Raw genomic sequence first — 26,238 nt, forward strand, 5'->3', positions numbered from 1 at the left:
ACAACAAGCTCCGAGAGCAAGATCTGAGAGCTCTCTGCTGTGGCGCACGTCCCCACGCCGCGTTGGGGAGGAGGGAGGTGGACGCGGACGGAGAGGCCACGTTTGCGTAATTTGGAAGGGGGAACGTTGTGCTTGCACAAGTAGCCCATGGGAACGCGTGGGACATGCCAGAGCGCTGTGCCGGGGAGCAGTGCCAGGTCCCCGGGGCATGGGGTGGCCATTGGCCATGGAGAGTCGCTGTGCTCCGGTCTGGTGGACGCAGGGCTTCAGGGTGCCGGCGTTCCGTGGGTTAGGGTCCTTCCACAGCAGAAGAGCAGGAGGGGTCTCGTACGTGTCCGTAAGGCCACAGCGATTCCAGTCAGGTCTAAGGGAAACGTCCTCGCTCAGCAGGACAAGGCTGGTCCCCGAGCTGCCGCTCCCCAGACTCAGCTTGGGTGCCACCAGCAGCTCACCATCACAGTGCTCCTGGCAGCTCCATTGTCTTGCTTTGAGAAGGACTGATAAATCAGGCTTAAAGCTTGATCTGTCTGGTCTTCTAAAGAAGAGATGCTGTTGTGCGATGTAGGAAAGCGACAGGAGTTCCTCAAGGAAGGCATCGGGGGGGGGGGGGTGATGTGAATCCCCCTCCCCTGGTGCTCCCAGCCCACGCGCTGATCTGCACGTTGACCATCAGCAGGGTTTGGTGGGGGTTTGGCTGCTCAAGGAACAAAGGTTTCGTGATCCCTTGGCAGAAGCGGAGCGCTGGCTCCAGCGTTTGCTTTGGCTCGGTCTGACTGTGCACAGCAGTTTTCTAAGGAGACTTCCCTGGTGCAGGGAAATGAACCTGCTCCAACGGGCTCCTCACTGCACTGTGTACCACGGATCGGGGTCCCCTGGCAGTGACCCTGTGCTGCCGAGTCAGACCCAGGCCTCCCCCACTCCTTCCTTCCATCCCCCAGACCCCGGCAGAGCCCATCCTCCCCAGGCGGCTCATGTCCATCCATCACCCCTATGGCCAAACCGATTCAGCTGGGACTCTGATTTTCAGAAAGCATCTTTTGCCATTAATTTTAGTCTCCCTTGGTTGCTTTGAAATGAAGTAGAAGTTGAGGGCTGATCCAAGACACAGGAAGAGGCGTTGGACTGGAGGCACCGGCTTTCACATTGGCTGCGTTAGAGAGGGGCTGGAGGATGGGGCTCCAGACCGGCTGGTGAGGCTTCACCCGGTGCCCGCAGCCGGGTCCTGCTGTGGAAGGCGAGGCCAAGAGCGTGGGTGGGTGTCCGGGGCTGCTCCTCTCTGGCTACAACAGCAGTTCTGGGGGAATACTGTGTGCACGGAAAATACAGCGAAGCGGGGACTCCCGGCACCGCCGCCCTGACGGCAAAGCGCGGGCAGGCGAGCCCCGCAGGCAGCGCAGGGGGGCATCTGGTTGCCCGATCCTGCACAGCTTGTCGTGTGAGAGGAAAACTCGGCTCCCCCTTTGTTTGAAGGGCTTTGGAGGAAGGTTGGAAGGGCCTTGCCAAAGCACAGCAACTTTATCGTCCTCTGGCAGAGGGGCACGCTGAGGGCTCAGGCATGGGCAGGGGTCCGGAGCCACGCGGGTGGGCTGCAGGGGGAGTGGGAGTGGAGCTGGTGGCACGGCGGTTAATGAAGTAGATTATTTTTTAAAAGTGAGATTCAAACAATTGTAACCCTGAGATAGAGAAGACATTGGAGGAGATGAAAAGGCAGAGAGAAAGAAAGGAAGCAAAGGACAGAGGTTTGGAATAAAGAGGGAGATTAGGAGATAGATGAAAGAGAAAGGAGAAAGATAAGAGGGAGAGAGGGGACAGATCTCCGGCGCGAGATGGGCGTTGCCAGGGAAACGGGAAGAATGAGGGAGCGATGGAGGGATGGAGGAGCGGAGGATGCTGGGGGCGGGGAGCGACAGAGGGATGGAGGCTGGGTCTCTGGTGGAGGAGGGAAGTGGGTTCTCAGCAGAAAGGGAAGCAGGAGCGGGATGTCCCGGATCGGCGTGGGTGCCTGTCTGCTGGGAAGCCACAACAGCATTTGGGGTCACGGCTCTGCCCCTCCGTGAACGGCTGCAGCATCTGCTGCTGCTCACAGGCTGACCCCTCTCACCCTCCGTTTCCATCAGCTGAAGCATTTCTTGCCCACCGCAGGGAGGCTTTCCTCAGAAACAGGACGCCACACTGCGCCCGTTCCTACTCAGACACGTGGGTCTTCTGGAGGGCCGGCGGGAGGTGGGAGACGATCCGACCTGGGAGGGAGAGCCCTTGCCTGTGCCTTGGCCTCGATATTTATATTCCACTTCCAGAGACAGCTGCTGCATTTCAAAGATAAAAAAAGGCAGTGTGTGACAGTGAGGCCAAGAGGGCAGAGCAGCGACCTGCTCGCAGGGGAGGACGGGCACCGAGGCGCCGTGCACGCTGTGCCGGCGGGGGAGGGCAGTGCCAGAGTGCGGCCAGTGCCGCCTGCACCGCTGCCAGCCCGGCCGCCACGTGTGCCTGCCCGGGGCCGGTGCTCGGTGGGCAGGGGCAGCCGAGCATCCCCCTGCCCGCCGGCGCAGGAGGGTGGCTTCCCAGCGCTGCCACCCTCCTCGCAGCCGCACAGCAGTGGCCGATTTCCATCCCCTGGAGAGAAGGTTCCCTAGCAGAAGTCGAGTGCCGGGTCAGGATGAATCCCGGTGTAATTTATTGCGGTCACGGGCGGCTCCCGCTGCCAGAGCCCTGCGGTAACGGTGGAGTTTCGCTCGTGAGCGGGGCACTGCAAAGCCTTCCATGACATTACGGGTGTCATTTCAAAGCCCAGAGAGAGTTTTGTGCTCAGCGGCTTCGGCTGGTTCCTGGGAAGGTCCCAAAGGCGCCGGCTGCTCCCGCATCCCTGGGCTGGCAATGGGGGGGGACCGGGCGGCTTCGTGCTCTGCACACGTTTATTCTGCAGAAATGGTCATCTCCAGTGATTTGAAAAACATTCCTTTTTCCCTTCCAGATGTTGCCAATAACCTTGTGGCTGCAAACATAAATATTTACTTCTCACCCATTAACATAATGGTTGGGGTCAGAATCAGTAAAAGAAACATCGCCAGAGCTACGGGGTAGGGTTCAGTGTGATCTGACAAAGCGGGTGCCACTCCTTTCCTGAGACACTGTCTGTCGTATGGACCTGAAGCTGTCATTTCCCCCAACTTGTTTTCCCACCTAATCTTACTAAAAAACGTTATCCGTATCATGCTGCAAATTGTAGGTTGTGTCCTTTTCTTTTTTTAAAAATCAAAGCCCCGAAGACGGCAATTCCTCCACCCAGCACCACTTCACGTGATACATATGGTATCATACACGCCCTCCCTTGTCACGAAGCGTATCCGAGGCTGGAAGCAGCAGTTCTGCTTTCTAATCAACTTACGATAAGTAGGTTTTTGCTTTTTTCTAGAGAACTCTTTAACAAAGGTTTTCCTTAAAAAATTGAGTTAGGTAGTACCTAATGTGGAGATGGTGGCTGAACAAACTAAAGAATTGGTTTGATTTCTTTCAAAATGCCGAATTTATTTGGTAGCAGCAGCCCAACACCACGCTTCCTCTTCCCCATATCTCAGAACTTCGCCTCGTTATTTCAAGTCCAGTTTATCTGCATCAGGTGCCGGTTTTGAGGGGAGACGCGGTGTTTTCAGTTCTGCTGCAGGCCGAGCGGGCGGGCTGGGCAGCGGCGGCCGCTCCGTGCCGCAGCCAGGGTCTGGTGCGTGCCCCCCGCCTCCCGCAGCTCTTGGCCTTGGCCGGCCCCGGTGGTGGGGTTTGGGCTGGAACGTGTTTGAGCCCGGCTGCAGCGTGCCCTTCCCGCAGCGTCGGACAGACCGTCCTGCGCTCGTGGCCCCGGCAGAGCGCGGGAGACCCCGCGCATCCTTCCCTCGCTCTGCCCCAGCTCAGCGTTTAGTGAAACCAAGATGAACTCGTAATTCCTCAGGCCTGGAACAGGACAAATGCTCTGGATCAGTTTTATGAATAATTTCAGTCATTTGTTGTGATTTTCAGGGAAAACAATTTTTCTCTTTAGAATTTTTGTGGGTGCTTTGAGCAGCTTTATGTGAAAATCACAAAAAAGATGAAAGACTGATATTTCCTTTATTAAATTTGAATGAAAGCTCCTTTTAAGAAAGGAAGAAAAATAAAATCAAAGGTATTCTCACAAATATTACAGATCTGTGGATCAGCCATTTTCCATTAAAAATTGTTGAAAAGTTTTGACGCCTCCTCCCCCTGCAAGATCACCCCCACGTGCCCGACTTCACCCAGTCACCTTTAGCCCCAATTTACGCTCAGGCTCAACTCCAGCGCCTCGGGAGCTTTGCACGGTGCCTCCACCGCCGTGTCTGTCCCACGCACCGAGAGCGGCGCGGCAGCCTGACACCCCCCTGGGGCACCTGTGGCAGGGGGGTTCTGCAGAGGGGCTCCTGCACAGGGTCCCGCGAAGGGGCTTCTGCAGTGGGGGTCCCGCAAAGGGCTGCTGCAAAAGGGGTCCAGCAGCCGCCCAGGCCTGACGGCGCCTTCCGTGGGCTGGGAGCCCATTGGAGTTGAGGTGCAGGTCCGGAGCTGCGGCGTGCACCCCTCAGGCAGCCAGTGCAGGGACGCCGGGCGGGCTCCCGCAGCCCCCAGGGACTTGCTGCTGCGCAGGTTTAAAGCCGAGGAGCTTTGCGGGAGGTGCTCCCTGCCCCCCTGGAACAGCCTAATTGCATTGCTCAGGTTGCACTGTTGGTTTTCTTTCAGTGGGGAACAAGTCTTAAAGGTCTTCCTGGATTGCTGTTGGGTTTGTCATACAGCCTGTAATGCCAGATATGGGCGTGGAGGTGAGCTAGATGAGATAAGCTGCTGCTGGTACCAGCTGGGCCCTGGCACCCGCTCATGTGCCTGCACTTACCCTCTGATGGAGCAGAGATAACACAGGGCAGCAGCTAATGGTGAGGAGGGCTTCTGTGTCTCTGGCAGAGTGGGGTTGCTGCTCCTCAGGAAGGCTGTGAAAGGTAAATCTCAGAAAGCCTTTGTATTTTGGACAGGCTCCCTTTCCTGCAGGGAGGGCTAGGTGAGGTTTGGTGACTGTGCCTGCTGCCTCTGGGGCTGATGTAAAGAGCAGCAGGGGGAAGGGCATTTGATCAGGAAATGGAGCCTGGCAGAAAACAAGAGCCTTTGCAATAGTTGGTGCCTCAGCAGAGGGTGGAGGCACTGGGCGAGGTAGTCAGGAGCTGCGGCTCCTTGCAGAGCACCTTCAGTGGGACCTCAGCCAGGGTGGCTCTTTGTGGGAGCGGGGATTCCTTTCACTCTTGTGCCCCCCCGTCAATTCAAGGATCTTGCAAGCAGACCTCGTCTGCGTGCACAGGTCAGGCTTTCATGAGCCAGGCATAACTTTTTTAGGCTGCTTGATGCAGGATTACCCCGAGTCCCATTTCCAGAGCTGCTGCGTTGGTGTCTGCTGTGGCTCAGGTGCAGCTGGCGGAGGGGCTGGGTGGGACGGTGGACAGCAAGGTGGTGAAGCTGCCGGGTGAAACCGAGAGAGTTGAAACAGTGAAGGGAAAAGTGTCCAGAGACGGAGGGGTCTTAGTCTGGTGCAGTTGCTGGAAGATCTGGAATCTGGTAAGAAATGTACTGGGGGATGAAGAGGCTGTTGAGCAAAACGCTGCTGCAGGAAGGGACCTGTCTGGTGTAAGAGGCCCCAGGTAAGAGCTGGGTGTTTGGGTGGTTAAAGATGAAGCAAGAGATGTAAACAGAGGTAAAAATCACATAAGGAAGCGAAAGGTATGTTTAAAAAAAAACTATTGTAAGTGCCTAAAGACTGGGAGGTGAGTGAGGAGCTGGTGGAGGCTCTGAGGAGGCAGTGAGTGGGCAGGGGCTGGGGTGGGCAGGAACCGCAGGGATGTGCCAGGGCAGAGCCTGACTCTTCCCAGCTGTGTTGAGAAAGACAGGAGGAGAAGAGACGTTGCACGGAGGCAAAAACCTCCCAGGAGAGGGACAAGAAATGCTGAAAGAAAACCGAATTTCACAACCCCCAGAGGAGCAGGGACAGGAGCCGCCGCTGCCAGCCCCGGTGCGTCCTTCCCACAAGCATCAGAGAAGGGAGAGTGGCGGTGGCGGCCCGGGAGATGCGGGTGAGGGGGACCGGGAGCACGGTACGAGCAGCTTTTGGGGGGGATGCCAACAAGTGAGTTTGTGTAACTCCACGTGTGGGAGAGGTGCGGGTGGGTGTCTCCATCGGCAAACGAGCGCCTAAACCTGAACTAAAGGTTTTAAGCCCAGAGCTGGGCTCAGTTCGCAGCTGTGGTTTGTGGGCAGGGATGGCTGAGTTTGAGTGAAAATCTGCCAGGTACAGGCATGGGAAGGATCTGGAGACTTGAGCTCGGGAGGAGTGGTTCTTTTGTTGCTACTGAGATCAATAGTAAGATGCGTTTAATTCATTTTCTGTTTTTCTGATCTGAGAGGTGGGACAGAGGGATGAGCTGAACGCACCAAACATTAGCTGGAAAAGGGGCTTAAGGGGGTCAGGGTGGAGAGGTGTAAAGGTGACGGATGGAGCAGACAGCTGTGGGAGAGCGGGCCCCCTCCCCAGCACCCAGACCCAGCAGAAGGGCCTGTCCCCTCAGTGGGGGCTGGGAAGGTGCAGAAATGGTGTGATACTGCAAAACCAGGAATATTCAGAAAAAAGCAGTGCCCGCAGCAGAGCTGGGACCCCAGCCCGCAGCACTGCTGTGCCTGTGCCTTTTCACAGTGATACTTGCAGCTCTTCCTCAGAAATGGATCTCGGCATTGGACGTAGCAAAATAGATTCGGACTTTGCCCCCAGAGAACGGGCAGTCGAAGGGCAGGTTGGGAAGGACGGGGCGAGCGGGTGAGCAGAAGAGCACAAAGGCACAAGTGCCTTGCTGGAGCTGCTCCATCACTGCTGGGTGTTGGCAAGGCTCAGGGGGCCTCTAGGAAGAGGTTTGAAGGAATCAGTGTAGTAGCAGATTTTTGCATAGAATTTTTTTCCCTGAGAATTTGTGAGTTTGAAAAATGGGGTGATGGAATTTGCCATTGCTGGTGCAGCTGTTTGCCAGCAACCAAGGAGAGGTGGGATGAGAAAGGGCTTAAAAGGCGAGCAGCTCACGCCTGGTGCAGAGCTGAATGGTGGGAGGGGGAAATAACGGGGTCGCAGTGAGAAGTTGGCAACACAGCTCTGTGTCCTCAGCCCATCCGACGGGAGCAGGGTGCTGCCAGCCAGCACGGCACAGAGCTCTGCACCAAATCAAACTGTGGAATGATTAATAGCTGCTCAAAAGTTCAATTTGTGGGTATGGAAAAGGAAGGCAGACCTTGGATTGCACAAGGAGCTCGAGTGCGGGTGGGGGAGGCCAGTGAAGGAGCGCGTGGGGTGGTGGGCATGAAGGCAGGAGAAGAGGAGCTGCAGGACCGGGGTGAGAACAAGGGGGTGTTCAGCATCGTTTGCTCTTATGGGGTGGATGATAGGGGAGAGTGGGATTTGTCTGGCTCCTCCTCTTGCCCTCAACCTGCCAGCCTGCCTCTTGGGTCGTGTGCCTGTAGCCCACCCTCCCTGCTCGGCCTGCATGTCCCCCTCGGGCAGAGAAACTGGCACATCCCGCTCACTAGCCAGAGTTCCCTTATTTATTAGGGGCATTATCAAGGCAGTGTGGCCTGTTGTAAAGCTCCTGACAGTCCCTTTCTCCACAGGGGGATGGAGTTTACTTGTTAAAGCATCCTTACAGCTCCTGGAGACCCAGCCTGGTGCTCCAGCACTGGAGCAATGCTGGGACTGTTGCTTTGCCAGGACAGACCGGCAGAATCCCCTCCTGTCCATGCCCTGCTGCCCGCAGGTCTTCCCGGCGTGCCTAGTGCTGCAGCCCTGTGCAGTCCCCAGCCTTGGAGGGGTGAGCCTTTGTAACACCTCAGCTGGTGGTATTTTGTCAGCACCTGGAGGAAGGACAATGTATCTGTGCTTATTTTTGCTTCCCCTGCCCCTCCTTGTGCAGCTGAGGGGGGTCGGGGCTGAGCAGGCACTGCTGGGTGAGCTCCCTCTGCCGCGCTGCCCGGGCGCGGGCCATGCGCCCGGCCCTTGGCTCCCCTGGCAGCCTGGTTGCTGCCATGCCGGGGCTGTGGAGGGCTTGGCACTGGGATTGCTCCAGGACCCCTCGGGAGGCTGAGATCCCTGGCTGGGTTTTGGGTTCAGGCATGCAGGTGCTGCACGAGCCTCTGCCCAGCGTCTGGGTGCAATGTGTGCTTCAGCCCCGGGCTTGCATCGCCTTGCTTCACCCAGGAGCGATTGCTTCACATGGGACTGGCTGTGGCAGGTCTGTGCTCAGTCGTGGCGCTGGACCTGAGGAGCCCCGAGGCCGCTGCTTTGGTTTTTTGAGCAATTTTGGAAGTGGTTCCCTGGAGAGCAGAGGTTTAGGCAGTGCTGTGCACCCCAAGGGGTGTCAGGGACTTTCCTGGGAGAGTTGAAGTACGTGACCCAACCTTACTTGCCAGGGTGTTGGGAAACGGCATTTCTAGCCCACTTTGCAAGTCCCGAGAAGGCCGAACAGGGAAGTGAGAGTGAGAAGTGAAACAAAAGCATCTGTCCCATTCCCCGCTTCTCTCCCTGTGGTGTTTGTGCAGCTGCGGCAGCAGCTCTGCGAGCTGTTGTGGCCTCGCTCTCTTGAATAGCAAAGCTCCACTTCTTGTGTACCAGGGCCGTGCAAAGAGTGATTTGTGTAACACAAGGCTTTTATTTTTGTACTGAGGGCCTGGAGGAGCGGAGCTCGTCCCTTTTCTTGGAGTGCCCCAGAGGAGGAATCCACCATTTACTTTCTTCTAAAAGTCTCTGGTTTAGGGTTGTTGTTCTTAGCACATTCCCGAGAGGAGCACTGATACATATGCGAGTGTGTCATTCTTTCAGCTTCCTTGTCTCGTGGTGCTCGTACTCAGGGGGCAGAGACCCAGAGCTGAGCTGGGGGGTCCAGCTGACACCCCCCCACCCCTGCAGTGCTGGAGACCAGTTGGGTCCTCTCCCTTCTCCCCTCTCCCATCCTGGAGGCTGCCAACTGGCTGCGGGGCTGGCCGGGCCGTGTGCTGCCCTTGCACGGCGCTTACTGGCGCCTGCCACGGGGAGCAGGATCCGGCGGTGCCCTCCTGTCCCCGGCTGGGAGCTGGGGTAGCAACGCGCTGCTGTGGGAGGAGGCGTGTGGGTGTTTATTGTCTTGTGTAAGTGGCTGTGGAGAAATCCTTGGGAAAAGCGAGATCGTAACTGGACCGGCAGAAACATCCAGTGTATGTGGCAATAGAAACTGTGCCCCAAAGCAAGGAGGAAAATAAAATGCAAGACCAAATCAGAAGGCCTTCCCTGCTTCCCAGCCTCCTCCGGCCCCCCTTGCCAGGGCAGAGCAGAGGGACCCCAGCTTCCCTGTCTGGGCTGAGACCCCGGGGACCCAGATCTTGATTTCAGCTTCCTCAGTTCCAGCAAGAATTACACTAGCAGATCCCCAAAGGCAGCTGCGCTGCTCACACGCTCCTTCCGGGAAACCACTGCTCACCCGAGCCCCTGGCTGGCATCCGCTGGGGACCCAGCCCACAACACGGGGCTGCTGGGGCAGGGTGGGCGCTCAGCGCCAGCAGAGGGGCACGCCACCGCTTGGGGAGACGGGAGCGGGGAAGTGGGAATGGCTTCAGTCCTGGCAAACTGGCAGGGATGTTTATGCGGGGGTGCGTTGTGTTGGGCTGTTTTCCCTGGCAGCGCCGCTCCCCGCAGGGATGCTCCGTATGGGAGCAGCAAGCCGAGCCTGGGCCGGCACCCCACGGGTGAGGGGCGCCCTGCAGCTGCCCCCGGCCTCACTCCGGCAGGGACCCCCGGGAGGAGGAGGATGACAACAACCCGGGCTATGGGCTGCAGGGTCGGTCAGCCCGGGCCCCCCGGGAAAAGGGGGGTCCTGGGGCTGCTCCATCCCTGCCGGCAGCCGCCTATCCGGCGGCCCCCTCCTTTTCCTCTTCTTCCTCCTCATCCTTCCTCCCACCCCTCCTCCTCCTCCCACTGCCGCCCTCCCCCGCTCCTCGCTTTGTTTCGCTGCCTCTGCGTTCCCCCTTCCCCCTCTCCTCCCCAACCTCCTCCCCCTCCCCCCATCCTCTTCCTCCCCCCCTCCTCCTCCCCATCTCCTCTCCCGATGCCGCAGGGCTGCTCCACCCGGGGGGCTGGAGGTGCGAGGGCCAGAAGCCGCCCCCCTCCCCTCCGTTCCTGGCCCCTGTCTCTGTGCAGCCCGTCTCCCTCCGGGTCCCCGCGGGGATGCTCGGGCGAGGGCCGGGGTCACAGGGTGCTGGAGCTGCTGACGAAGGGCCCAGCCACTGTGCCAAGGCAGAGGCAGCTGGAGCTCGAGGACAGCAGGGTCCCCACAGGCATCAGAACGCATTTCCCCCCACCCAGCATCTCCTTCTCCGTGGCAGTGCTGGCAGGTTGCATGCTCAGTTTTGGGGAGGGTCCCCTCACTGGGTACATCAGACTCTGGGTCGAGGGTCCCCGGTCCTGTGGCCAGGTCCAGCGCAGCGGGGGCTGAGCAGCCGGTGCTGCACACATGGGAGAGATGAAGAACCCAATATCCCGGGTGCTGAGCCTGCAGGCGGCCAACCCATCTCTGGCTCTTCCTGTTTCCACACTGGTTCTTTCCCCGTCCCCGTCGCTTCCCCTTCCCCACCACGGTGTGAGCCCTGCAGCCTGGTGTTTCGGTGGGCGCAGAGCTGCTGTGAGAGGACGTGCAGGCCAGGCTCATGAGGGCCGGTGGGATGTGGTGTGGAGGCTGTGTGGGTGCTGTGGTGAGAACCAGGGGTACGATAGCCTGATAAAAGGGTTTCTCTGCTCGGAGAGGAGAGTCGTTATTTAGCCCAGGATTGCCTCTCATGCTGTGCAGATGCTCCTGGGACTGCGACATAATCTGGTTTAGAGTTTATTCCTGTGTTACCTCCCCCATAGGATTTCTCTTTGTTGTAGCTGCAGAAATAATTATATTTAGGAAAACATTCTTCACCTCAGGAGGAAGCAGCAGTCTCCTTGCTTTCATCTGGTGGCAGCTCTCCAAGCACCTCCCTGCCAGTCCTTGCTGGCCACCCCAGGGCTGCCAGGGGGAAGCTGCTGGGGGCCCTGCACCGCCCCCCATCCATGGGGGTCCTGGGCTGGCTCAGCCATGGGGAAGTTGGGTATCACTGCTGCAGGCTCTGCATCCCCCCAGGACCCTGCCCTGTCCTGTCTTGGGGGGTATGGGGCTGGGGGCTGTCAGGCCCCTGGGCATGAGTAAGCCAAGTGTGGGCACATTGTCAAAGTGTTGTTTTAATCTCGCAAAACAAAATGCATAAAGTACTCTCCTGCTGGAGGGAGTGTTTTGGCAGCCCGTGCGTCTTTCCCCAGCCTACCAGTGGGCTGCTCTGCTGGCAGACCTGCCTGTGCCTTTACACCTCTCCGGCTTCTCATTTCGCTGTTTTGTTTTGCCTCGTGGTCTCCCCTCCCTGTTTCCCAGCCTCAATCGCCAAGGACCCTGCGGCCGGCAGCCGGAGGGATCTGGGGATGGATGGCAAAACAGCCTCCCCAAAGTGCGGTGGTGTCTGCCCCGCTCTCCTTGGTGCAGCAGCTCCTTCGTGCTTTGCTACCCCAGATTCCTGGGTTATTTATGGCAGCAATTCCTCAGATTGCTGGCCGGCTGCCCCTGAGCTCTCGGAAAAGGGCCGGTGCTGGTGGGGTGGGTGCAGGCTCCGTCTGCCTGGTGAGGAAGGCTGGCTCTTTGGAGGGGCCCTGTCCTCCCTTAAGCCATTCCCACACCAGTCACACTATTTCAGTGGGGATGTGCCCTGTGCTCTGTTCTCTAGGCTGGTGGGTTCCTGGAGACCACCAGAGCACAAGGAGCTGCTGGTTTGCCCCAGGCTCAGGAGCAGAGCTACTGACCTGGGGTGCTCCACGCCTGGTGCTGCTGCAGACCCAGCAGCAGTGGCCCGGCAGCCGCTGGGTGAGGCCAGCGGCAACTGCCCGTAGGCATGATGTGAAGGTGGGGGTTTCTGCTCATTTGTCTTTTGACTTTTGCTGCTGAAACTGCAGCCCTGTGAGTTTGCTGTGGTCCCACGTATACCCAGTGGCGATACCATGGTATCGCTGTGATCTCCCGGTGCGCTCCCCTGTGCTTGCTTATCGCTCCTTGCTTCTCCAGCAAAGGTCATTTGTCCTTCTAGTCAAAGCTGCTCGGTGTCTACCTGACCTTTCAAGTCTGTATTTCCCAAACTGGCTGGCACCGTGTGCTGCTCCCACATGAGCTCCACCGTCGCCTTTTCCCCAGTCATCACCAGCGCTGGATGCAGTGAATGGCAGCGCTGTTCGCTCCTCGTGCCGCCTCTCCGGCGGGCTCTGGCACGCTCCTGCAGGTTCCCTACCCGGGTGCTGGAGGCTCCGCAGTGCTTGCAGGTCCAGGCTGCTGCCTCGTGCCCTGCAGCCACCTCTGTGCCCTCGTCCCTCTCCTTTGGTCTTCTTTTCCATCAGATTGACTTGCTCAGGGGATCTCGTGGTGCCAGCGCACCCAGGCGGGCTGTCCCGCCAGTGAGTCCTGTGACAATACGCTCCTCCCCTCGCGAGTCAGCATCACTGTGTGTCATCCACGAGCAGTTATCTGGCCTTCTTCCTGAAAGTGGATGGAATAGTTAAATAGCACAAGGTCAGGACTAGAGTCCTGCTGGATCCTGCTGCGAGTCCCACCAGAGGGCAGTGGGGATGTGTCTCTGGGTCCCAAGGGTCTGGGCAGTGATAAACCAGTGGTGGTCCATTTGCCGTGTGCCCCAGGTGGCATTGGTGTTGGGTCAGTTCCCCTCTGACCCTGTCCATGTCCCCTGCCTCCTCCCTGTGTAACTCGGGCATGTGGTGCCCAATGCCCCAGCGCTGACGTGGGCATGAATGCTTAGGGGGGCACTTGGGGGGGGTCAGTGGGGGAGGGAGAGGACTCTTAAACCTTTGCAGCCTTGGGGGGGACGACATTGGCTGCTGCTTGTCTGCATTTGCACTGGGGCCCTGGAGAACCGTAGCTTTACTGGGATTTTAGATAGACTAGGGTGTAGAATAGAATAGACTATTTCAGTTGGGAGGGACCTACAACAATCATTCAGTCCAACTGCCTGACCAGTTCAGGGCTGGCCAAATTAAAGCATGTTGTTAAGGGCATTGTCCAAATGCCTCTTAAACACTGGCAGGCCTGGAGCATCGACCACCTCTCAAGGAAGATAACTCTAGCCGCCTTCTTACAAGTGACTCCATAACTCCATAAGCAGGCTGTACAGGTCAGTAGTGCTGCAGATAGTGGGAGGCAGGAGGAATGGAAGCCAACCGCTTATAAAACCTGAAGAAATACTGCTGTAACCAGGCGTGCTTATTGCTGGGACAAAACGGTGCTGCTGAAAGGTGTTAATAAAAGCAAAAGCAAAGGCGAGAGGAGGCACTTGCCATGGCAATGAGAGAGGGCTGTTGGACAAGAGGGATGGACCAGGCAGGAAAGGTGAAGTTGGAGCTGGGCTGTTGCAGGGCAGGGGAGGTTGGAGCAGTGAGGGGGCTCCCCAGGCACCAGCACAGCCTGCTTGGGGCCAGCACACCCAGACCCTGAGCTGCCTCCCGCACTGGGGCGATGCTCAGATCTGTGGGTGAGGATGCCAAAGACACCGGCACTGAGCCAAACGGAGCCTCTGCCATGTGCTTGACTTGAGCTTGTGAGCCTGGCAGTTTGGCCGCTTTCTAGAAGTTCCCAGTGAGGAGGGTTTGGGCTTTGGCTCCTTGGGCTCCCTGTGCCCTTCACTGCTGCTTCTTCCTCCTGCTAGGAGCAGCATGTTCAGCTTTCTTGACTGGTCCCCAAATGGCACAGGCGCCTGTCCCCAGGAGTCACTGCCAGGGAGCTCTGGGGCATGCGAGGAGCCAGACCTCAGCCTCGGGGTTCGATAGCCCAGCCTGAAAGGCCAACAGCAGACATGGAGCAGAGCTTCCTTCTGCAGCCTGGGTCCCCAGCCCCCCCCCCCAACAGCTGAGACCCCCAGGCCTGCACCACCCCCATGTCCTGGGGTGCATGGTGCTGGGGACCCACGCTGGCATTGCCCGCATTGGTCTGCTGGGGCCGGTGATCAGGAAAGGGGTGGTGACAGCTGGAATGAGCCCCTCATGGAGTGGCAGCTGTGTGGCAGCAGGGGCACCAGCAGGGCTAACGGCCGTCTCTCTCCCTTCCCAGCCATGACAGCATAGGAACGCAGCGAGAGATGGATCGCTTCACCGAGTGCGGGACCCAGACAGACGCGGTGGTGGTGCTGTCCCTGGCGCAGGCTGCGGTTCTGGGCTTGGTGTCTGAGAATGAGCTTCTCGGGGCCACCGTCAGCCCCGCTGGCTTCTTCCCAGGGCTGGGAGGGGAGCTGCCAGACACCGCCGCGGCAGAGCCCGGGGAGCCGGAGGGCGAGTGCCGGCTGGAGGATGAGGGGCAGGCGCCGGGGGACGGGCAGGAGGATGATGCCTTGGAGGCAGAGTCCTCCCTGGAGAAGCACGCCCGGAGGAGAAAGCGGCCTCCTGTGAGGCTAGTGCCTAAGGTCAAGCGCGAGGAGGCAGAGGATGAGGTGCTGTACGCAGTGTCCGTCCCTGGGGACGAGGAGGGTGAGCAGCAGCGCAGCCGCCCACCCCCCCTCCAGGACCCCAGCCAGGAGCAGACGGTGCAGAGCAGTGCCATGAAGATGATCGACCTCGGCACCTTCAGCAGGAAGCCCCGGCGCCTGCGGCACCTGCGCCGGCGCGCGCGCCAGGAGCTGGAGGGCACCGAGCGCCGCCTCGGGGGCGCCGACCCGGCCGGCGCGGTGGAGGGTGGCACTGCGGGGGCCCTGCGGACCGAGTGCGCCTTCGAGGCGGGCACCCCGTCCCCTGGCGAGGCAGAGGCCCCCGCACCGGTGTCCCCCGAGCAGGTGAAAAGCGAGCAGGGCTTCGCCTGGCAGGAGCCAGGGGAGCTGGAGGCAGAGGCGGCGGGTGCCACCAGCGAGCGCAACAAGAAGGCGCAGCTGGACCGGCTGGACATCAACGTGCAGATCGACGACTCCTACCTGGTGGAGGCGGGCGACCGCCAGAAGCGCTGGCAGTGCCGCATGTGCGAGAAGTCCTACACGTCCAAGTACAACCTGGTGACCCACATCCTGGGCCACAACGGCATCAAGCCCCACTCCTGCCCGCACTGCAACAAGCTCTTCAAGCAGCCCAGCCACCTGCAGACCCACCTGCTGACCCACCAGGGCACGCGGCCCCACAAGTGTGAGGTGTGCAGCAAGGCCTTCACCCAGACCAGCCACCTGAAGCGGCACATGCTGCTGCACACTGACATCAAGCCCTACAGCTGCCGCTTCTGCGGCCGGGGCTTCGCCTACCCCAGCGAGCTGAAGGCGCACGAGGTGAAGCACGAGAGCGGCCGCTGCCACGTCTGCGTGGAGTGCGGGCTGGACTTCTCCACGCTCACCCAGCTGAAGCGGCACCTCTCCACGCACCAGGGCCCCACGCTGTACCAGTGCCTGGAGTGCAGCAAGTCCTTCCACTACCGCAGCCAGCTGCAGAACCACATGCTGAAGCACCAGAACGTCCGGCCCTTTGTCTGCACCGAGTGTGGGATGGAGTTCAGCCAGATCCACCACCTCAAGCAGCACTCCCTCACTCACAAGGTAGGGTCCAAGGTGCATCAGGCACCCTAGGGGTGCTGCCCTTTCCGCGCCTGGAGGAGATGTACTAGCTCTGGATGCGGGTGCTGGGGGAGAGGGGTGTCCCAGTGCCCCAGAGTCCTGCCCAGCCCTGGGAGACGGGTGGTGTGGGTGGGCAGAGGTGCCTGTGGTTGGCATTGGCATGGGGTCACTGATTAGCAGTGAAAGGGCATCGTTACGGGCAGGGGCCCTGGGGCTGCCCAGCCTCTTTCTTCCTGGGGGTTTCCATCCTCAGGGAGGGGGCTCAGACCTACTGCAGCAGGGTGACTTGGGGGACCCTGGCCACAGGCTGCTGCATCCTCTGCTGGTGGGCGGTGAGCAAGGGATTTGCCCTTTTCCAGGGGAGGAGCAATTGGCCTGAGCCAGGGAGCAGAGCTGGGTCTCACAGCTGGGCTTACAGAGCCCATCCAGCCACGCTCCCCGCAGCCCACCTCCCGCACGCTGCTGGGCTCAGGCAGGGCCCTCGAACATACCCGTGCCGGGTCAGCCGCCGTACAGCGGCCGCGCTCCCCAGCCAGCCCCTTCCCGTGGGTGCTGCTTTGCAGAGCTGCTCTCGCTCCAGCAGCACTGACCTGATACTGGGTTTTCCAAGTGCTGCAAATGCATTTCAAGTGCAGGTGAGACGATGGTATCTGGGGGCAAGGCAGGACCCTGCCTCCTGCAGGACCAATGGGAACAACCCCCCAGGGCAGTGTGGGGATGGCCCCAGGCTCTCAGTGGTTCCTGCTCTGCACTTGCAGAAGGGGCAGGGAGAGGGGTGCAGGAGATGCTCTGGGGAAGGTGCAGATGAGCTGATGAAGGTAAATCTTCCCCCCTGCCCAGGTTCCTGTGGTCCAGCCCGCTGACAGTCCCCAAAATTCAGCTTAGCAGAAGGAGCCCATCCCATGCCCCTTGGAGCACAGGCCCCTGCTCTGTGCCATGCCCAGCACCACTCGTGTGCTCCCAGCTCCTACAGGGTCTGTTCAGGGGCCCCCGAGCCGCCCTGGCAGCGCTGTGTGCTGGTCCCCACCACCACTGCCTGCTGCTGCTCGCCCTGGGGCTCGGCTCTGCCCCCTGCCCTCAGCTCCCCGGATCCCTTGCAGGGCGTGAAGGAGTTCAAGTGCGAGGTGTGCGGGCGGGAGTTCACCCTGCAGGCCAACATGAAGCGGCACATGCTGATCCACACCAGCGTCCGTCCCTACCAGTGCCACATCTGCTTCAAGACGTTTGTGCAGAAGCAGACGCTCAAGACCCACATGATTGTGCACTCACCGGTGAAGCCATTCAAATGCAAGGTACCGTCGGGGGTCCAGGGGCGTTAGCATGGGCGCTGGTGTGCTCCGCTCAGGAGAAACCCAGCCAGGCTGGGTTGAGCCCTCAGTCATGGGAAAGCAGTTTTGTGATGCCTCCCTCTGTTCGCTTGGGCAAACAGCTCGTCCTGACGTGTCTGCTGAGAGCTGTGCAGCTGGGAGCAGCTGCTGCGGGCAGCGCACGGGCACCGCGAATGGAGAAGGGCAATTAGTACCTCTCTCTGACCAGCGCTTGATGTGCTGGAGTTCCCAGCAATGCCAGCACAGCATCCCTGAGGCCTCCCACTGCAGGGGAGCGAGGCGAGGGGGGGAGGGAAGTGGCCTCGTTACTCTTAGAAGTTGGTGGGAGCAATGGGGGACCCCAGGAGCGAGATCCGCACACATCCTTGCGGCAGCACCGTCCGTCACGGGCGAGTGCCTGCCGCTGTCCCCCTTGGCCGGGGGCGGCAGCGGGAGGGCCCTCGCTGACCCCAGGAATGCTGCCCGCAGGTCTGCGGGAAGTCCTTCAACCGCATGTACAACCTGCTGGGCCACATGCACCTGCACGCGGGGAGCAAGCCCTTCAAGTGTCCCTACTGCTCCAGCAAGTTCAACCTGAAGGGCAACCTGAGCCGGCACATGAAGGTCAAGCACGGGGTGATGGACATCAGCCTGGACAGCCAAGGTGGGTGCAGGCTGTGGCCAGTCCCTGCGCTGCCTATCGCAGACTGGGCGCTGTGGTTTTCCCTGCTGCGGCTGCTCCTGGGAGCGCCCGGCTCTCGGCTGTTTGCTTTGGGAGCTGGGCTGTGCCGCAGCGGCTCCAGCGAGCACGTGTCCTGTTGCCTGAGGGCTGCCCTCGGCTTGTTCATCCTGCCAGCACTGCGTGGTGACACCCACAGCTCCCCAGCCTTCCCTCTGTCCTCAAGCACCTATCCTCCCACAGGGCCATGGGAAGGTACCGAGTGGGAGCCAAGTAAGCTTAATAAACTTGGTGCAAATACAAATAAAGTTCTTGATAAATAAGTTAAAATAAATAGCTCCCCGAGGAGCCATTGAGGCTTTGGCATCTCTGGACAGAGCGGTGCTGTCTGATACTGACTGTGATTTTGGTCAAAGGGTTTTGCAGAGTGGGGCGTAAATGCCGCTGGTTCTGCCCCAGCTGCCCCCTCTGCACCTGCCCAAAGGCACCTGAGGGGACAGGCGATGCTCCTGCTGCAGGTTTCTGCACCACATTGGTATAGATGCCTCATCAGCAGTCTTGTAGCGGGACCACCCATGTCATACGGACAGAGCTGGAGGGGAGCTCTGGCTGTTTCACCCCCTCAGTCTCCCCAGCAGCTCGATGCCCGCCTTGAGCACAGCCTGGGGGGAACCAGCAGGATCCCACATTCCTGCCCTTTTCTCTTCTTCCCACCTCAGACAGCTCCCACCCCGGCCGAGCCCAGGCTGGTGCCCAGCAGCGCGGCGCAGGCAGGGAATGCAAGCATGGGCATGGTGCTGGTAGGATGCCTTTCCTGGGCTGCTGTCCTTGCCTCACCTCCCCCGGGCCCACTGTGGGGCCGGGTGCTGCAGACCCCCGCCATGTGGCACAGGCACCAGTCAGGGGCTGTTCTGCTGGCAACCCATCCCTGCTGCGGTGCATGGCTGGGGGTCCTCTGAGACCCCCACAAGTGGCCTGGCTCAAGCAGAGCTATAGCTCCTGGGGAGCTTTGGGCTCTAAGCTCGAGCAGCCTGGGGAGGAGGGGGGCTGTTGGCCCTGGACCTTCGTGCAGGTTTGTCATCGGGTGTCCCTGTGCTGAATCCTAGATCCCATGATGGACCTGGCTGGGGCCGACCATGCTGAGCTGGACGGGCAGCAGGAGATGGACGACTTCGAGGAGGAGAACTCTTACGGCTACGGAGGGGTGGGCAACGCTCCAGACGAGCACGCCCTGACTGAGCAGGCCATGAAGGAGATAGCGTACTACAACATGTTGTAGCCAAGGCTGGAGGAGGCTGCCGGGGACCTGTGTGGACTTTGCGTGGTAAGAGCAGCTGCTGCTGGCGGGCTGCGGCACCCAGCCAGACCTGCACCACTGCCCCTGGAGGGGGGGGGCTCCAGCTGAGCTTGGTGAAGGAGAAAACAGGGATGTCCAAAAACCTTTTCTGGGGTGAAGGCAGGAGCAGAAGCTGGAGGTGGTACAGGGCAGCAGTTGCTGCAGCAGCAGCTTCAAGCTGTTGCCAGACCTTTGCAGAGCCTCTGTGGAGCTCTCGCCGTCGCTGGGGTCCTTCCCTCCTTCCCCACCACCCCCAGAGAGGGAGCATGGAGCGGTGCACCGGCTGCCTGCGGCTCTCCTGCCCATCGCTGACCTCCCTTCGCTCTGCTCCTGCCTGCCTGCCCCTCTGGGTGGTGGCAAGCCAGGACCTTGCCTGTCTTCACCCTTGCCTGTACTGCAGTGTCCAGCGTACTTGAAGCTGCAGGCAGGGGAAGGCACGTCCCAGAAGATGATGAGCATTACTAACTATTCTACCTCCTGGGTCCTCCCCCACGGCTGGGGCTGCAGCCTGGCCAGCCCCCTGCTTCCCCCGCAAGCGCCCTGTGGGGCAGAAGCCCCTCTGCCTGCGGGAGGATGTGGGTTTGTGCTTCTTGCTCTTCCCCGTCTCCTGGGCAGGCGAGAGCTGTCCTACTTGCTCTGGCACCGGCTGCGGGCTGGCACAGGGAAAGCTGCGGCGACCTGCGCGAGGCCATGGGGCACATACAAAACAGAATATTTTCTTACAAACTAATGGCAAAGCTTAGCGGAAGCAGCAGCTCTGAGTATAGAGCAGCTGTAGCAAGCGCTGTACTTAAAGGAAGGCAAACCCTGTTCAACTTGAGCAAATGATGGTATTTTGAAAGTAATTTATTTTTTTCAGATGTGCCGCGTGGTTGGATTTATCTTTTCAATGAGTTCAGTTTCCTTCAACCAATGTGCTTTGTAAACCTGTGTAATGTGTGTGGTCTGTGCGCGGGGAGCGGCAGGGGCTGTGTTGGTGTTCGGAGGGGGCTGATGACTGGGGTGGGGGGGTCCTGCCACCCCTGGGGCAGCCAAGCACCAGCAGGGTCACGCTAATGAACCGCAGCCCCAGTCCCTGCACTGCCAGCACCCTTCCTCAGCCCCCCGAGCTGGTCCAGGGCTCAGGAAAAGGCTTTCACTGGGGCGGTGTGCCCTTGGGATGGCTGTTTGCCTCCTCTGCTCCTAGGTGTTGTGGGGGAGAAAGGAGCTGAGGCAGCCTGGGTGTGAGACCACCCTACTGGCTTTCCAGCCTCCCTGCTGTAGGGCAGAGGCCCAGGCAGTGCTGGCAGCATCGCTCCCCCAGCGCTTCCCCCAGCGTGCCCAGGGCCAGGCAGGGTCCCAACAGGCACCAGTATCTCCTGGGAGGCTGCAGCAGGCCCAGGACCTGGGCTCCGGCCAGGGCCCCGGCACAGGGTCTGGGACCCCCGAGCTGACCTCTGCCGCGCACACTGCAGGTGGCTGAGCAAGCAGAGGCACGATTCCCACCACTCTCCCTGGGGCAGGGCACCATCTGCCCCATCCCCAAAAGCCCCAGGCTGCCTCTGGGGCATGGCACCCCTCAGACCCCCCAGGCTCCCAGCCCCCATCAAGGCAGGGTGCCCCCCAGCCTTGCCATCTTCATTCCCTGCTCCAACTTTCTCCAGCCCCCCTCCATGCTCCCAGCCAGCACAGCTCCCCCTGCTTCCCCACACTACCTCAGTCCTAGTACCAAAAAGCCATGGCGCATGTCCCCACGTCCTGGACAAGGGTGGGCTGGCAAGGCCAAGCCGAGGGCGTCTTTGCTGTGCTGGGAAGCAGACCTGGGCGGCTGCGGCACTGAGCTTTGCCCTGTGGGACAAGGCCAGGGTGTCTCGTGCTGGTGGCACAGCAGGCACTGGTGGCCGTGTGGCTCCCTGACATCCCCCCCTCACATACATGGAGCGTTCAGCCACCCCTTGTGCAAAGCCCTACTGTGTTTTGGTTGGTTTTTAGCTCCTTGGTTTGAGGAGTTGTTTAGCAATAATTCCAATAAATGCATTTTCTTTAGCCGCTGGCTGCCTCCTGCGGCTGGCGCCCGCCCCGTGCCCAGGCCGCGAGAGCTGTGCCACCACATGCCGTGGGCCGGTGAGGTGTTTAATGGCTACTGGCACCGTGAGGTGGGAGGGTACATGAATGAATGCAGGACAGGCCCCCCCCCGGACTCCCCCCTGGTCCTACATAGCCCTGCTAGAAAGGCTTTAAAAACACTCGTAAGAAAACTGCTTATAAAAATTATTCAACTGTTCCTGAGCTGTGTTGGTGAGCTGGAGGCGGCGCTGGGTCCCCGTGCATCTGGGTGACAGCGGGGCCAGGGCTGGGTGGCCCCCCCCCCCCCGCACCCCTACTGCTTTCCCAGGGCCTTGTCCAGGTTGTTCTTGATGGCGTCCAGGAAGTCGGTGGTGTTCACAAAGTGCTCGTTCAGCTTCACACTGGGGAGGAGGGCAGAGAGGGGCTGGAGGGGTCCCGCAGCTGGGGAGGGTCCCTCCCCGCCCACTGCCACAGGCAGCAGCCAGCCCGGCTGGGGTCAGCGCCGGGGCCGGCCAGCACAGGCATGGCCTGACCCTACAAGCTGTAAATAGACTCCCCGAGTCCCCAGGGACTGTCTGGAGGCCAGCGGCCACCCCACGCAGCCAGCCTGCCTTCGTGGCAGGCGGCTGCCCCACATCGCTCCGCCCCATGAACCACACGTACTTGGCGAGGCCGTGGATGCAGCCGGCGAGGTCCTTCGTCATCGTCCCGCTCTCTACCGTTTCAACACAAACCTTCTCCAGTGTCTGAGCAAACCTGGGGACGGCGGCATCGCGGGTGGCTCCAGCAAAGCCGGCACCTCACCGGCACCCCTGTGCTGCCGACCCCACCACAGCTGGGACTGGCGTGGTCGGTGCTGGGGGTGGCTGCTGGCAGTGTGCCCCACTCTGGGGTGTCCCCACCCCACCCCGCTCACTTGATCAGGGCCGGGTTACTGTCCAGCTTGCCCCGGTGCTCCAGGCCACGTGTCCAAGCGAAGATGCTGGCAATGGGGTTCGTGCTGGTGGGTCGTCCCTGCATGGAGAGAGCGCTCAGCCGCCTGGCGTGGGCAGCACACCACGGGCAGCCCAGTGCAGGCCCCTCGCCGCGGGCACAGCGCACCCACCTTCTGGTGCTCCCGGTAGTGGCGGGTGACGGTGCCGTGAGCCGCCTCAGCCTCGATGGTCTTCCCATCCGGACAGACCAGGACAGAGGTCATCAGCCCCAGGGAGCCAAAGCCTGCGGTGGGACAGGGGTCAGGGCAACCCCAGGAAGGTGACCATGCACAGTGCACCTGACCCTACCCCACAGCACCCCCTCCCACCACCCCACCTTGGGCCAGGATGTCTGACTGGACGTCCCCGTCGTAGTTCTTGCACGCCCAGACGAAGCCACCGGAGGATTTCAGCACCTGGGCGACCATGTCGTCGATGAGCCGGTGCTCGTACCAGATCTTCAGCTTGTCAAACTCCGTCTTGTAGTGCCTGGGAGCCCAGGGCAGGTGTCAGCCACGCCTGGCCGTGCCCACCGCAGGCTGGGTCCCACCGCCACACCTGGGCAATGCCCCCCCGCCCCCGGAGGGGCAGCCAGCCCCCCTGGCGCAGCTCTCCCCCTACCAGCAGCCCAAGCTCCTCCAAGTCCGTACTTATCAAAAATCTCCTGGAAGATGTCTTTGAAGCGCCCATCATAGGCCTTGAGGATGGTGTTCTTGGTGCTCATGTAGAGAGGCCACTTCTTCTGGATGGCATACTGGAAGCAGCTGTGAGCGAAGCCCGAGATGGACTGCAAGGGAAGCGTACGGAGCCCCGTGGGACCCCTGTTGCCAGCCTGGCCAGGTCCACCACGGATGGCAGGTCATGCCACGCCACAGGGACCCGTCCTGCTGCCCTGGGCCTGCCTCGTTACCTCGTCTGTGTTGTACATGCCCATGCCCACGCCGCCGCCGGGGAAGTTGTACACCTCCCACTCCTTCACCCCACTGCCGTCCTTCGGCGTGAAGACCATCTTGAATGTCCCAGACTTGCCCACCACAAAGTCGGTGGCTTTGTACTGCAAGGGGCAGGGCAGAGCATCGGGCAGGGTCCGGCAGGAGCTGCCAGACACCCCCGCAGCGCAGGCAGCCGCCGCACAGGGCTCACCTGGTCGCCGTGGGCATGCCTGCCGATGGTGATGGGCTTGGTCCAGCCGGGCACCAGGCGGGGGATGTTCTTGCAGATGATGGGCTCCCGGAAGACCGTCCCACCCAGGATGTTTCGGATGGTGCCGTTGGGGCTCTTCCACATCTTCTTCAGCTTGAATTCTGGGGTGTGCAGAGGTGAGGCCCTCCAGGGACCCCCCCACCAGGCACTGCCCCAGCGGTCACCCCAGGCCAGTGCCCGGCCCCTGCCAGCCCCCGCCCCTGCTCCTCCGTGCCATGGGCTGTTGCCAGAGCCCCGCTGTCGGGCCAGCCAAGGAGAGGGACAGCCGGCGCAGGCCTATGACTGACATTGGGCAGAAGCCGGTCTGTCCCCAGCGCCATGCCCTCAGGGTCCCCACAGCACCCCCAGGCACCCCAGGGCCAGGGCAGGGGGCACAGCACTAAGACCATGGCCCCCAGCCCAGGCAGTGGCGCAGTTCCCGACCCACCAGAAACCTGAGCCATCTTGGGGGGGGAGGCACTGGCTGACCCAGAGGGGCCAGGCATACATGGGGGGCTCAGCACCCTGGCACCACCCCCGCTGCAGCAGGAGCTTGGCCCCTCGCCCCCTGCCCACCTTCCACCCTGGCTTCGTCCGGCGTGATGGTGGCACACTTCACGGCCACGCTGTACTTCTGGGTGGCCAGCGCCGAGTCGATGGTGACCTGGTCATCTGTCTTGTCCCGGTGCGGCAGGCCCAGGTCAAAATACTTCAGCTGGACATCCACGTTGGGCAGGATGAGCTGGGGGTCCCAGGAGAGCGTCAGAGCCGGGGGACAGCACCGTGCACCGCAATACAGCCAGCCCCGGCCCCCACCCCAGTCCAGCCACAGCTGCCTGCCTGGGATGGTCCCCCCCCTGCCCAGGAAGGGCCCCCCTCCCCGGCTCAGTCCCCCCACCCCGGGACCTCCTCACTTCCAGATCCTGCCGGAAGCTGCACTGATCTCACCACCTGCTTCCTGCAGACAGACAGACAGAGGACAGACAGGGAGGGCAGTGCGCAGGGACTGCCTGTTCTTTCTACAACAACCACCTGTTGCCCTGTACAGCACCCGCCAGCGCCACTTGTGCGACACCCGCCTGTTCTCCAGGCAGGACCCCGTTACCTTCTCCTTGATGAAGGCCCAGATGATCCGCGTCATCTCATCTCCATCCATCTCCACCACTGGGTTGGCCACCTTGATCCGCTTGTCGGCATCTGGGGAGCGGCGGTGGGGTGTTAGGGGCGCCCGTCGGGCCCCACCGGCCGCGGCCCCACAGCTCTGCACTGCGGCGTGGGGCCAGGAGTCGTCCCACCGGGACGGCAAGCTCCCATCCGGCAGGGTTCGGGTGCCAGCCCTGCTCAGGGCTGGGTGCAGGTCAGGGTGCAAACCCCGCTCAGGTGCAGGTCAGGGCACAAACCCCACTGGGGTCTGGACCGGTTCACGGCACCAGCCCTGGGGCTGGGGTTGCGTGCAGGTCAGGGTGCAAAACCCCACGTGGGAGCGGGACTGGGACCGGGTGCACACCCCTCTCGGGGCGGGACCTGGGTGCAAGCTGGGCTGCAAAGTCCCACGTGAGACCAGGACCAGGACTGGGTACAAACCCCTCCAGGGCCAGACCCAGGTGCAAACCAGAGGGCAAAACCCTGCACAGGACTGGAACCAGGAGCAACTCTCGCTCAGGACTGGACCTGGGTGCAAGCTGGGGTGCAAATCCCTGCATGGGACCTGGACTGGGAGTAAACCCCTCTGGGTGCCAAATCTGGATGTGGGTCAGGCAACAAAATCTGATGCAGGACCAGGATCAGAGGCAAAGCCTTCTGGGGGTTAAGCCTGGCTGCTCATCGGGCTGCAAAACTCCACGCAGGACCGGGACCGGGTGCAAACCCCTCTCAGGGCGGGACCCGGGTGCAAGCCAGGCTTTAAAAGCCCACATGAGACCGGGACCAGGAACAAACGTCTCAGGGGCCAAACCTGGCTGCAGATTGGGCAGCAAAACCCCGTGTGGGACCTGAACCAGGAACAAACTCCTCCAGGGTCAAACCGAGTACAAGCTGGGGTGCAAAACCCTGCCTGGGACCGGGACCAGGAACAAATGCCTCCAGGGTCAAAGCGGGTACAAGCAAAACGCCGCGTGGAACCGGGCCCAGCGGCAAACCCTTCCAGGGGCCAAACCTGGATGCGGGTCGGGCTGCAAAACTCCACGTGGAACCAGGACCGGGAGCAAACTCCCCCGGAACAGGACCCGGCTGCAAAACCCCGCGTGGATCCGTGACCGGTAGCACACCCCGCCCGGGGACGGCTGTAAGCCGGGGTACGGATGCAGTTCCAACCCACCCACCCCCACCCCCAAAAAAAAAAAAAGCGAGCCAGCCCAGCGTGAAAACCCCACTCGGGGCGGGCGCAGCCGCCCTCTCCGTCCCCAAGGACACGAGGGAATCCCACCCCGCCCCCCCACTCACCCCAAGGTCACCCCCACTCACAGTGTCGGCGCTGCCCCACGGAGGCGGCGGGGAGGGGGCAGCGGGCCAGGCGGCTCAGCGCCGGGGCGGCGCGGAGGTAGCGGGCGGCCATGGCGGGGCGCGACGGGGCGGACACGGCGAGGGCGGTGGCGGCGGAGCGGGGACGCGGTTCGCTCCGCCCCGGGGCGGTCCGTGCCCGCGCCCCCCCGCGGGGCCCCGCGCGGGCCTCGGAGGGGCCCGCACGGGGTCCTGCGGCGGCCCCCGGACCATCGCTTCATCCCCCCCATCACGCAGCGCACCCCATCTGCAAAACACCCACGGGGGATGATGCCCTGCCGGGGGGTGCAAAGCAGGAGGGTGCCCCCCCGCCTCGGGGTGGGTGAGGAGGGAGATGCCACTTGCTGGGTGCAACCGGTGCCAAAGCACAAGGTGACCGGCGAGCCCGGGATCAGCTTTCACCGGGGTCCTTGGGACGTGGTGGCAAGGGCGGGCGCACAAGGCATTGCGTGTCCTCCCTCCGCCGTGTGCATCCCACCGCCCTCCGGGCTCTGCTCAGTGTGGGGTGCGAAGAGCAGGAGG

General features: G+C 61.3%; 2 protein-coding genes across 5 annotated transcripts in view; one reads left to right on the top strand and one right to left on the bottom strand.

The window, feature by feature from the left end:
- The window catches only part of ZNF710 (zinc finger protein 710), a 34,986-nt gene extending 13,720 nt beyond the window's left edge, over window positions 1-21,266 (top strand). For 2 of the 4 annotated variants that reach the window (XM_075100880.1, XM_075100878.1), the window contains exons 2-5: window positions 14,220-15,675; window positions 16,794-16,985; window positions 17,490-17,664; window positions 18,786-21,266. In XM_075100880.1, coding sequence (XP_074956981.1) covers window positions 14,248-15,675; window positions 16,794-16,985; window positions 17,490-17,664; window positions 18,786-18,958 — 1,968 coding nt within the window. In that variant the 5' untranslated portion in view covers window positions 14,220-14,247 and the 3' untranslated portion in view covers window positions 18,959-21,266. Of the gene's footprint in view, window positions 1-5,297; window positions 5,602-14,219; window positions 15,676-16,793; window positions 16,986-17,489; window positions 17,665-18,785 lie in introns of those variants that run through there. The other 2 variants (XM_075100879.1, XM_075100881.1) reach the window with 2 other exon arrangements.
- On the bottom strand, window positions 21,251-25,838 carry IDH2 (isocitrate dehydrogenase (NADP(+)) 2). The gene is made up of 11 exons (XM_075100883.1): window positions 25,681-25,838; window positions 24,323-24,414; window positions 23,794-23,959; window positions 23,179-23,339; window positions 22,946-23,089; window positions 22,686-22,822; window positions 22,373-22,524; window positions 22,167-22,279; window positions 21,978-22,075; window positions 21,725-21,817; window positions 21,251-21,462 (listed from the first exon to the last, which is right to left on the bottom strand). The coding sequence occupies exons 1-11, from the start codon at window positions 25,769-25,771 to the stop codon at window positions 21,375-21,377; spliced, it is 1,335 nt and encodes a 444-aa protein (XP_074956984.1). The 5' UTR covers window positions 25,772-25,838; the 3' UTR covers window positions 21,251-21,374.
- Between the last annotated feature and the right edge of the window lie 400 nt (window positions 25,839-26,238).

The sequence above is a fragment of the Phalacrocorax aristotelis genome, chromosome 7 (genome assembly GCF_949628215.1).
Source record: "Phalacrocorax aristotelis chromosome 7, bGulAri2.1, whole genome shotgun sequence".
In the NCBI taxonomy this organism is placed as follows: Eukaryota; Metazoa; Chordata; class Aves; order Suliformes; family Phalacrocoracidae; genus Phalacrocorax; species Phalacrocorax aristotelis.